Genomic DNA, 12864 nt, shown 5'->3' on the forward strand with positions numbered 1-12864 from the left:
AAGGGTTCCATTTGCGAGTAGCTAATATCTGCCGAAGGGATTTTCGACTAATGCCACACTCCAGTGACATGCGGCGAGTGCTACGCTGTGGGCTCTTGCTGAATGAAGCTAGGACAGCCACTGATGTTTCTTCATTAGTGACAGATTTCATGCGTCCATATTTTTGGCAAATCCAACACTGAACCAGTTTCATGAAACTTAGCAAGCAGTTTACTAACTGTACCATAGGAGATGGGTGGTCTCGTAGGGTGTCTTGCATTGAAATCTGCTGCAATGACCCGGTTACTGCGTTCACCAGACATCAACACAATTTCGATCTGCTCCTCACATGTCAGCCTCGATGACACGTCAATGGCTGTAAACAAAGAGAAACCAAGCACATTATTGTTTTTCTTGTGAAATTCCCAATAAGTTTAATGTCACACGACCCTCTTCCTATTGAAAAAACAAGTTGGATTCAAAATGGCCGACTTCAAAATGGCTGCCATGGTCACCACCCATCTTGAAAAGTTTCCTCCCTCACATATACTAATGTGCCACAAACAGGAAGTGAAGATCACCAACCATTCCCATTTTATTAAGGTGTATCCATGTAAATGGCCCACCATGTATATTAAATTTGAGTAGGCGTATTAGTCCAGTGATGCAGAGGCAAATCAAAAAATGCTGCAGTATCTTGGAATACCTTTTTTTTATTGGACTCGCTGAATTTTGTAGAGACAAGCAGTATAATTTTAGCTTCAAATGTCTTACTCTCGCGTGTTTTTGAAATTCCGTTTCAGTGTCTTGATTGTAAGGTCATGTATGGAGTGGCCTAATTGGGTAAAATCATGTCCAACTGGGGTGCAGTAGTCATTTTCTTTATGGCTGTTGATGGAATGTCTGTGTAGATTCATCCTTTCGTTGAGTTTATGGCCGGTTTCACTAATGTAGCATCCCAGGTCACACTTGGTGCATTGTATCATGTAGACCACATTTGGGAATGTGCAGGAGTATGGTCCCCTAATGTTATAGGTCTTGTTGTGGGTGGCTTCCATCTTGGTGCAGATATGTTGGCAGAGTTTACAGCGAAGTTTGGTGCAGGGTTTGGTCCCATTGTCTGTCTGTTCTTTCTGTAGGTAATTTTCTGCTCGCCAGCTTTTGTTTTAAATTGTGTGGTTGTCTAAAGGCCAAGATGGAAGGTTCAGGGAATATTTCTTTTAGCATCTCATCTTCCGCCAATATCGGCTGCAGGTCCTTGATGATTTTGCATATTTCTTCAAGGGCCGGATTGTATGTGGCTACCAGTGGTACGCGTGGTGATGGTTGTATCTGTCTGTATTGTAGCTGGTGTTCCCGTGGTGTTTGAAGGGCTGAGTGTATTTTCCTATTGATTGCCCTTGGTTTGTATCCTTTTTTGTTTGAATTTCTGTGTTTGTAGGTGCAGGTCTCTGTCATCAGGGTTGGAGCAGGTGCGATGGTACATAGTAGTAGCTTGGCTGTATATGATGCCTTTCTTTGTGTGTGAAGGATGGAAACTGGATTTATGTAGATGGCTGGATCGGTTTGTGGGTTTTCTGTACACAGATGTTTGTAGTGTGTTCCTGCTTTATTGTGACAGTAGTGTCCAGGAAGTTCACACTTTCTGTAGAGAAGTCCATTTTGAGTTTGATAGATGGATTGAATATGTTAAAAATATCATGAAACTGACCTTTTCTTTTCCTTCTGTCCAAATGATGAAAATATCATCGATGTAACGGTAGTATCTGTAGGGTTTGTGAAGTTGTGCCTAGTAATCGTTGTTCAAGGTCAGCCATGAATAGGTTGGCATATAGTGGGGCCATCCTGGTCCCCATGGTAGTGCCCATCATTTGTAGATATGTCACTGTTGAAACTGAAGTAGTTGTGTGTTAGGAAACATTCTGTGAGTTTAGTGATGACTCCAGGGCTGTATTTCTGGCTGTGGGTTTGGCATGAGAGGAACAGGGAGCAGGCATCAATTCCATCTCTGTGTGGGATATTGCTGTACAGGGATTCTACATCCATTGTTACTAATACGGAGTTGGCAGGCAAGTTTGTAATCGGATAGAGTTTAAGAAAGTCAGTGGTGTCCTGTATGAAGCTGGTGGTGGTTTTGACAAATGGCTTTAATAGGTTTTCTACTAAGCCAGAGATCTGTTCCGTTAATGTGTCCATACCTGTTATCATTGGTCTGCCTGGGTTCCCAGTTTTGTGGATTTTTGGAAGCATGTAGAATGTCCCTGTTATGGGATTTGTGGGTATGAGTGTCTCTAATCCTTTCTGTGACTCTTTTGGGAAGGATTCGATCAATTTCTTCAATTCCAGAGTGTATTCTTTGGTGGGGTCTTCTGTCAGTTTCTTGTATGTAGTGTCTGACAATTGTCGGTGTCCCTCTTTGATATAATCCTCATTGTTCAATATCACTACTGCTCCTCCTCCCTTGTCTGCTGGTTTTGTTATGGTTTGATCATTCCTTAAGTTTTTGATGGCATCTTTCTGGTTTTGAGAGATTGTAGTTGGTTTTATAATGGGGTTTTGTGACCAAGGATGCTGTTCTTAGTCTGAAACTTGCAATGTAGCTGTCCAGTTTGTTGTTGCGTCCTGGTGATTGGTGTAAAATATGAATTCTCTTTCTTGATATTGTAATCCAGGGTTGTTGTAGTACTGTCCTCTTTCTTATGAAAGTACTCTTTTAGTTAGTCTCCTAAAGAATACTTCCAAGTCTGAGTATAGTTTGATGTCATCCAGTTTAGTGCTTGGACAGAATGATAGTACTTTAGAGAGAACAGATCTCTGATATGGATAGTTCATAATCTGAAATATTTATAATTCCTGAGTTGTCTGTCTTGTTGTCAGGAGTAGTGGTGAGAACATCGGTTATTTCAGGTACCGTATTTTTCGTCATATAAGACTCTCCAGCATATAAGACGCACCTAATTTGATAGGCTAAAAATCTAGAAAATAAAGATTCCGAACCAAATACAATGTAAAGTATAGGACAGTGATCTTCAACCTGCGGACCTTCAGATGTTGCAAAACTAGGACTCCCAGCATGCCGGGACAGCCGTTGGCTGTCCGGGCATGTTGGGAGTTGTAGTTTTGCAACATCTGGAGGTCCGCAGGTTGAAGACCACTGGTATAGGAGGTAATACTCAACGTGTCCCCGCTGGACCCGACACCGCTCATCACCGCTGCCCTGGATGTCGCCCTCCATCGCTGTCAACGCGTTCCCGGAGTTTCGTCGCTCCAGAACGTCTCTGCTGCCCGGTATCCTCGCTCTCCTTCGCCGCCATGACGTTGCTACGCACGCCGCTCCTATTGGATGAGGGGACAGTGTGCACGACGACGTGATGACGACGGAGAGCGCCAGCCATGCAGGGGATCCCGGCATTGGAGCAGACACCGAGGAGGCAGGTAAGGTCCCTCCCGCTGTCCTGAACAGCCCAACTGAACAGCCAGGTTAGTGTTATTTTCGCTTCAGACGCGGCGGTCAGCTTTGATCGCCGCATCTGAAGGGTTAATACAGGGCATCCCCGCGATCTGCTGGTCCCGGCCGTTGATGGCCGCAGGGACCGCCGCGATAGGACAGGTATTTTCCGTATAAGACGCACCAACTCCCCCCCCCCCCCCCCCCCACAGTTTTGGGGAAGAAAGTGCGTCATATACGGCGAAAAATACTGTATTCCATTGCTTGTAGTGATCCTGGTTCCTCTCTGCCTGGTGTTCAGAGTTTTCTGAGTACATTTTTCTTCATGAACAGTTCTTTTCTGTTTTCTATTGAAGTATTTTATATCCTTTTCCACTCGTTCAGCCATGTGTTGATGTGTTTCCCCATATATCCTGAAGTAGGGATTGTTTTAAATATTTCTCTTTTCTTATACCGTTGGTGGATTAGATGATTCATACGTTTTTCGCTGGTGCGTTTGCAGAGGTCTTGGGCATATTGTGAGTTATGCGTTGTAACCACTGGATTTTTGATAATTAGTCCTTTAGGGATGAGTCTTCTTCTCTTGCAGCAACACAATAAGTAAATATCACTAAACGCTGAAAATCTGAGAATTTATTTTAAAATTTTTGTGGTCAAAAGAATTTGTGTAGCAAAACCACGACTCTGGTGGGACTCGAACCCACAACCTTTGAATGTCTTGTTTTTACTAGAAGTCCAATGCGCTATCCATTGCGCCACAGAGCCATCTGTTGCCTGCATGCCATGAGCTGTATTCTCTGCTACGCCACATGTCTAAGCTATGAAGCAGAGACTGAAAGTGAAACATGAGTGTACTGTATGTGTGAAAGTCAATGCCACCGAGGCTTAGTCATCATCAAATCCTGAACTAGACGAAGGAAAAACTACTATAATCTCAAGTCAGAGATGGTGAAATATTTGCCACAAATAATTTTTTCTTAGTTAAGTGGTTTTATTAGGTGTTCAAACGTTCAAGTTTTTAAATTGCAGTTATTAAATAGTAGTAAATTTGAGTAGCCGTATTAGCCCAGTGATGCAGATGCAAATCAAAAAATGTTGCAGTATCTCGTAATAACCTTTTTTATTGGACTAACAGCATTTTGTAGAGAAGCTTTCGTGATTCCTCCCTTTATCAAGTCCAAAGCAAATCTAAGCTCACAAGCAGAAGACACAGGTTACATCTCACAAATATGCAGGGGGTTAAGACAAGAGATGTGGAGAAATCACACTAAGATGGGCCATAAATTGTCCTGTCATAGGAACACAGACTAAATGGATAAGGATGAGAAAAAGGGGGAGGGAGGGGGGAGCAGGGGAGAGACTTGAATTTCACTTTGTCCTGCTTAATTACTAAAGAGTAGACCGTACAGGTTATAAGAGAATCCACTACAGGTTATAAGAAATTTTGATAGTGAGATAAGAAGCTCAAATCCACATTGAGTCCCCTGTTTTTCGAGTCAAAAAACAGTATCATTTTGGCTTCAAATGTCTTTCTCTCTTGTGTGTTTTTGAAATTCCCTCTCAGTATCCTGATTGTAAGGTCATGTATGGAGTGGCCTGTTTGGGTAAAATGGTGTCCAACTGGGGTGCAGTAGTCATTTTCTTTATGGCGGTTGATGGAACGTCTGTGTAGATTCATCCTTTCGTTGAGTTTCCGTCTGGTTTCACCAATATAGCATCCCATGTCATACTTGGTGCATTGTATCATGTAGACCACGTTTAGGGATGTGCAGGAGTATAGTCCCCTAATGTTATGTCTTGTTGTTGTGGGTGGCTTCCATCTTGATGCAGTATGTTAGCAGAGTTTACAGCGGGGTTTGGTGCAGGGTTTGGTCCAATTGTCTGTGTCTGTTCTTTCTGTAGGTAATTTTCGGCTGACCAGCTTTTGTTTTAAATTGTGCGGTTGTCTGAAGGCCAAGATGGGAGGTTCAGGGAAGATTTCTTTTAGCATCTCCTCTTCTGCCAATATTGGCTGCAGGTCCTTGATCATTTTGCGTATTTCTTCAAGGGCCGGATTGTATGTGGCTAGCAGTGGTACGCGTGGTGACGGTTGTATCTGTCTGTATTGTAGCAGGTGTTCCCGTGGTGTTTGAAGGGCGGAGTGTATTTTCCTATTGATTGTCCTAGGTTTGTATCCTTTTTGTTTAAATTTCTCAGACAGTGTTTGTAGGTGCAGGTCTCTGTCATCAGGGTATCGATGGTACCTGGTGGCTTGGCTGTATATGATGCCTTTCTTTGTGTGTGATGGATGGAAACTGGATTTATGTAGATAGCTGGATCGGTCTGTGGGTTTTCTGTATACAGACGTTTGTAGTGTGTTCCTGTTTATTGTGACAGTAGTGTCCAGGAAGTTTACACTTTCTGTAGAGAAGTCCATTTTGAGTTTGATAAATGGATTGAAAGTGTTAAAGGCATCATGAAGCTTTCTGAGTTTTTCTTTTCCTTCTGTCCAAATGATGAAAATATCATCAATGTAATGGTAGTATCTGTAGGGTTTGTGAAGTTGTGTGTCTAGAAATGGTTGTTCAAGGTCAGCCATGAATAGGTTGGCATATTGTGGTGCTATCCGGGTCCCCATTGCAGTGCCCATCATTTGTAGATATGTCACTGTTGAAGCTGAAGTAGTTGTTTGTTAGGATGAATTCTATTAGTTTAGTGATGACTCCAGGGCTATATTTCCGGTTGTGGGTTTGGGATGAGAGGAACAGGGAACAGGCATCAATTCCATCTCTGTGAGGGATGTTGCTGTATAAGGATTCTACATCCATTGTTACTAATACGGAGTTGGCAGGCAAGTTTGTAATCTGAGTTTAAGAAAGTCAGTGGTGTCCTGTATGAAGCTGCTGGTGTTTTTGACAAAGGGCTTTAATAGGTTTTCTACTAAGCCAGAGATCTGTTCTGTTAATGTGTCCATACCTGTTATTATTGGTCGGCCTGGGTTCCCAGTTTTGTGGATTTTTGGAAGCATGTAGAATGTCCCTGTTATGGGATTTGTGGGTATGAGTGTCTCTAATCCTTTCTGTGACTCTTTTGGGAAAGATTCGATCAATTTCTTAAATTCCAGAGTGTATTCTTTGGGGTCTTCTTTCAGTTTCTTGTATGTAGTGTCTAAAAATTGTCTGTTTCCCTCTTTGATGTAATCCTCAGTGTTCATTATCACCACTGCTCCTCCCTTGTCTGCTGGTTTTATTGTTATGGTTTGATTCCTGTTGCGTCCTGGTGATGGAGTAAAATCAGAATTCTTTTTCTTGATATTGTAATCCAGGGTTGTTGTAGTACTGTCCTCTTTCTGATGAAAGTACTCTTTTAGTCGTAGTCTCTTAAAGAATACTTCCAAGTCTGAGTATAGTTTGATGTCATCCAGTTTAGTGCTTGGACAAAACGATAGTCCTTTAGAGAGAACAGATCTCTCTGATATGGATAGTTCATAATCTGAAATATTTATAATCCCTGTGTTGTCTGTATTGTGGTCATATTGTTGTCAGGAATAGTGGTCCTATTGTTGTCAGGAGTGGTGGTGCTCATATTGTTGTCATGAGTAGTGGTGAGGTCATCGGTTGTTTCAGGTATTCCATTGCTTGTAATGATCCTGGTTTCTCGCTCTGCCTGGTGTTGGTTGAAATTTTGAGAGGGTTTCCCCGCAATCTCTGGCATGGCACCCCGGCAGAACACCAGTCTCGGGCTGTGGTGGTTATGACGTCAATCCCGCACCCTCCCATATACGTAAATGAAGGGGGCGGGGCTTAATGTCATGACCACCACAGGCAGAAGCTGGGGTTCTAAACATAATGTTCAGAATGCAGAATGCCAGAGATTTGGAGGGGATGTAGCGGATGCGAAGAGGGAAGGAAAAATACCAGAAGTTAGAGTAGGTTACTTCAGTTACTTCAAGTAGGTTAAAGGGTTACTCCGCTCCCCAGCATCCGGAACATTGAGTTCCGAATGCTGGGTGCCTGCTTCAGTGTTCATGCCCACCCCCTCGTGACGTCCCGCCCGGGGTGTGAAATCACGAGGGGGTAAGCGTGAACACGAAAGCCCGCACCCAGCGTTGGGACCTCAATGTTCCGGATGCTGGGGAGCAGAGAAACCCTTTAACTGCTCTTGGATACATGTTGGTATATTGACCTATGATTTTATATATTTTTTTTCCCATTAAAGCTGCTCATTCAGTCTACACCATGTATATTGCCAGCTTCCTAACTTCAGTTATTAATCCAGCATCTTTTTCAATACCCAACTGGGAATACTTTTTTTTTCTATGGTTTTATTAAAATTTTGGCAGTATATGCACTATTATAAATAGTTTACCTGAGCCATATATATATAATATTCCTCCATTCCATACCATATCATAGACACTTTTTAATACCAAATATAAGTGTGTGTGTATATGACTATGTGACTTTCTGGGATTTTGATATCTATAGGTACCTATGTACACTGGATCTGTAAATAAGTCATATTTTTTATTATGAGAGCTCTTCTACATGAATACTTGCTATTAGATTATATTATCAGCTTTTATATATGTGCTTAGTAAATCAGGGCCAGTATGCGTAAACTAAGAGTGTTGTGTAGGTTTCGTTGTGGGTTTTAATACCCTACAAATTTTTTGACACAGTATTTACTAAGCTTTTTTTTTTTTTGTTACACATGCTCTGATCTGTCGGGTTTTCCAGAGCTCAAATCCACATTTTCTGTGGAAGCCTTAGTAAATATGTTGGGTTTTTGTTTAAACAAGCCCCTCTTCTGTGACCACGCCTACCTTTCCCCAACAGACATGCCCCTTTTTCGGGTTTTCTCAGTAAAAGGGAGAGTCGGTCGTTTTTTTTAATTTCTAGCGCAGACAGAATTCTGGGGCAATAAGACAGCATTCTGGCACAAATTCTGGCGCAGACAGAATTTCTGGCCCAATGTGCCAGATTCTGGTGCAAAAACCAACAAAACATGTCTGGTTTACAATAGTAAATCGGGGCCAATAAGTACAGAGTTTCTGTATAAGCACATACTCTCTTAATGTTAACATTTTATGCATGTGTCTACATTTATTTTGCCTGTTTTTTGTAAAGTATACATAAACCTATATTAAGTCTATAGTGATCTTGGTGGACCGGATCAAACATATAACGCGTTGTCCAGTTGAATTGTCAATAATACCCTGCTATTGTCCTGTGCATCCCCTGTAATTATGTCTTTATTGGGTGTGCGGAGTTTGCCGCAGCGCCCCAATGACCATTTTTTCCCCCCCACAGTTTTACCACTACTTAAGCTGTTCCTGTGTGTTGTTGTGGTAGCAGGGTGTGTGGTGCAGGGCAGATGGCATTAACCCCTTGTATTCATGATGCCAGGGCATGGTTTAGCCTATAACCACCCGAAGATATACTGCTGGATCCTGGGCTAGTCACAGGGGCAATAAAGACACCGACGCCAAGTTACGGACAACGGTAGCTTTACTGAGGTCAGACACTTGGTAAAGTCTATACAGTTCAGCCATGGCCCAAGGAGGTGACCAGTGATGCAGAGACCTTAAGGGCTTGCTGGAACTTGTAGTAAGACTGGACAATTGAATGCAGACCACGCTGACTTGACAGATAACAAGGACGGACTTCACAAAGCTGTGATTTTAGCTTACTTGGCTTGATGGTGGCTGCAGGACTTGCCTTTGTGGTCTCAAACACTCTGGACACACACACTAGGCGACTGAACTGGACCTCAGCAGAAGAGAGAGAAGCTCCACCCAGGGATTATATGGGGGAGACTAGCAGGGGGCCCATAGGTTACTCTTGGGATCAACTGGTCACTGGCACCTCCTGGATAACAATCACATGACATATCACATGGTATAGCGCTTAAATCAACATTACATAACACTTTACAACATAACACTTTACATGGTAAACATATTTACAATATGGAAACAAGTGCAGGGGGCCTTGGGGAAACTGAAAGAGGCTGCCTGACAGGACAGCAGGTGCACGGGGTAACACCTCCCGTACTGGGCCACCACATTGTCTAGTTAGGTGAACCTTTGGCCCAGTCTGAGGTCCAGAGTGTTCTAAATCAGGTTTTCATTACGATTTACTGGGGGAGATTTATCAAAATCTGCCAGAGGAAAAGTTGCCTAGTTGCCCATAGCAACCAATCAGATTGCTTCTTTCATTTTACAGAGGCCTTGTCAAAAATATAAGGGATCTGATTGGTTGCTATGGGCAACTAGGCAACTTTTCCTCTGCACAGGTTTTGATAAATCTCCCCCGCAGTACTTAGTTCTATTAAGCTTTCCCCAAATCCTGACCAGTCTCTGTCCCAGCCTTTAATCCACCCCCACTGCAGAATGCTGCCACCACTGTGATGAGCAGTTCCTGCTTTCCTCCAGAAATGACACTTGGAAAAAAGATTGAACTTTTTCGTCTCAATTCTCAGACTAGAGAATCCTTGTTTCTCGGTCCTTTTTAGGTGTTGGTTCATTTATTTTTTGTCCAGGTGGCTTTCAGGTGTCTGTTACTAAGGAAGGAGAGGTTTTTTTCTGCCCCCGCTGCCATGAAGCTCACACAGGATCTTTGGAGTTCACCTAGACTGACCATTAGGTTCTTGGTCGCTTCTGTTACCAAGGCCCTTCTCCCCCGATTACTTAGTTTGGTTGGGTAGCCAGTTCTAGGAAGAGTCCTCATTGTTTTAGGTTTAGTTGTTTGTTTTTTTTTTTTTTTTATGAAACTGGCCTTGTGTGTGTTTGAGGCATTGAAGTAAGATTGTGAGCCCCACTGGGGACAGGGACAGATGAGTGGCTATCTCTGTGGAACATGAACCTCTGTTTTACAGCACTATACATAGAATCATTGAGTGAAAAAATAGTAAATGAGTGCCATAGTGTATATTTTGAGGACCTGTACCCCGCAGCTGGGAACTGCATTGCATAAGCAGAATATAAAAATTGTATACTACTGAGAACCTGACTACTGGAAGGCTAGAAAAAATAACAGCTACGGAAGCAGGTTGGCTGTGTTGGGGAAAACCTGCTCTTGCCTCAAATATTCTGCCTCCATCAAGTGGAAATGTTTTTCTTCTGTTTGCCAAGAAAAGGAACCATGCTTTTCACTTTAGAGTTATCTGTCTTTGGCTACTTTTTTGTCACCAACATGAGCTCTCCAACCAACAGCTGGGAGACGGATACACATGAATTGACCCCTAGGACTACTACTAACCTCAACCCAACTGTAGCACCCTCATCACTATGCCAGACCCTGGCGTGTGGGAGGTTTGGTGGAAGCCTCAGCTACAGTGAACACCTACTGTGACTACTAGAGGACGACTACCATCATCCAGTCATCTTTGGACCTCCACCACCACTCCCTTCCCCTGGGTTGCAGAACATGACTTTGTTGTATGTTAATCCATTCTCGATGATTGCCTATGGGTTTTAGGATTTTTAAACCTTTTTACCTTTTGAGGTCTAAAATATTTGTCACTACTTCTATAAGTACTGATTGTTTGTTTGTAGTGTCATCTTCACTTGCCTTTTACTTGTTACTGTACTCACTGCTTGTACCAAAGTGGTGATGGGTTTTTCTTCTTTTTGTGCTCCTGTGCAGAAAGTGCTGGACGAGTGCCAGGACCGGAGGAATTGCCAGCTGCTTGTCAATAGTCGTTTGTTTGGGTTGGATCCATGTCCAGGGACCAGCAAGTATTTGGTTGTACGATACAAATGCAGGCCAAGTAAGTAAAGGAATCTCCAAGTCTGCTAGACGATACACTTCTTCTCATTATACCTGTTTCTTCCTGTCTTGGGAACCCTGCATGACCCCTGGGTCGTGTAATGAATTCCGATGATGGGAATCGGTGCATGAACACCATTTTTTACAATGAGGTTTATTAAAGGGGCACTGCAGACAAAGTTAGACATTGGTATGCATAGTAGAAGAGCTGGCGGTACAGGACATGACTAAAGGTTTTCGCTTTGCTTTTATTTGACTTTTATGCCCTGCCTTTATTAGATTCTATATAACCAAGTGGTACTGTGGGCACATTTGCAGTTATTATTATTAATAATAATAATAATAATAATAATAACAATAATAACAACAACAACAACTCACCAGGACGTACATTTACGTCCTGTGTATGACCGCGAGCATCGGAGCGATACTTATATCATGCGCAGCAGTTCCTGGCTTCTTATAGCAGCCAGGGACCCCGCCGGTAGTGGCAGACATCCCCGATCGCGTGGGTGTCTGCCATTAACCCCTCAGATGCCATGATAAATACAGATCACGGCACCTGCGGGAGTGCAGTCAGAAAGTGCATGATCAGATCGCCCGCAGCGCTCCCGCGGTGATCCGATAATCTGTAATGGCGGACGGAGGTCCCCTCACCTGCCTCCATCTGTCTCCCCGCATCTTCTGCTTTGGTCTGAGATCGAGCAGACCAGATCAGGAGATAGCCGATAATACTGATCAGTGCTATGCCCTATGCATAGCACTGAACAGTATTAGCAATCACATGATTGCTATAAATAGTAAAAAAGAAAAGAAAACATTTGAAAAATCCCCTCCCGCAATAAAAATGTAAATGGTCTTTTTCCCCATTTACCCCCAGAAAAGTGTAAAAATAAATAAATACTAAAATTTTAAGAAACATATTTGGTATCGCCACGTGCGTAACTATCCAAACTATTAAAATGTTAATTATCCCGTACAGTGAACGTAAAAAAGGTCAAAAATTGCTACTTTTTTTTATAACATTTTATTCCCCCAAAAATTGATAAAAAATTTATTAAAAGTTTTATATATGCAAATATGGTATAAAAAAGTACAGATCATGGCATAAATGAGCTCTTATACGGAAAAATGAAAAAGTTATAGGTCAGCAAAATAGAGGGATTTTAAACGCACTAATTTGGTTAATTTTTTTTTTTTTTTAAAGCGATACTATAATAAAGTATGTAATCATGGGTATCATATTAATCATGTTGACCCACAGAATAAATAAAACATGTCCATTTTACCATAAAGTGTACAGCATGAAAACAAAACCTTCCAAAATTTGCTAAATTGCGGTTTTCTTATTTTTCCCCACACATAGTATTTTTTGGGTTGCTAAAAATGTCCCTTCTTCTCCCAAACTGTAGTCACCGCAAAATTTTCACATGGGTAATCCCAACAAGACTGTCCGCAGTAACAAACTCTATAGAACTTAAAGGAAAAGTACTACATCAAAGAAAAAGAAATATGCAATATAGCGCACACCCACAATGTATATACCAGAAAAAAATATTTTATTACACATTAGTATACAAAAACAGACAATACAAATAAAAACATTTAAAAGGCCCAAATGGCCACCTGCACAAACGGGGGGGGGGGGGGAGGCAAAAAAAAGACCCCACCCAGGGCACCTGCTAT

At 42.2% G+C, this 12864-nt stretch overlaps 1 protein-coding gene and 1 non-coding gene across 3 annotated transcripts in view; one reads left to right on the forward strand and one right to left on the reverse strand.

Annotated features, from left to right (window-relative positions):
• The window catches only part of EVA1A (eva-1 homolog A, regulator of programmed cell death), a 370201-nt gene that overhangs the window by 191746 nt on the left and 165591 nt on the right, over positions 1-12864 (forward strand). For both annotated transcript variants that reach the window (XM_056563857.1, XM_056563858.1), the window contains exon 3: positions 11056-11179. In XM_056563857.1, the coding sequence (XP_056419832.1) occupies positions 11056-11179 (124 nt within the window). The remainder of the gene's footprint in view (positions 1-11055; positions 11180-12864) is intronic.
• TRNAR-UCU (transfer RNA arginine (anticodon UCU)) lies at positions 4107-4192 on the reverse strand. The gene is given in 2 exon segments: positions 4107-4142; positions 4156-4192. It is a non-coding gene; the product is annotated as a tRNA-Arg (tRNA).

Source organism: Hyla sarda, chromosome 3, assembly GCF_029499605.1.
Source record: "Hyla sarda isolate aHylSar1 chromosome 3, aHylSar1.hap1, whole genome shotgun sequence".
Classification (NCBI taxonomy): Eukaryota; Metazoa; Chordata; class Amphibia; order Anura; family Hylidae; genus Hyla; species Hyla sarda.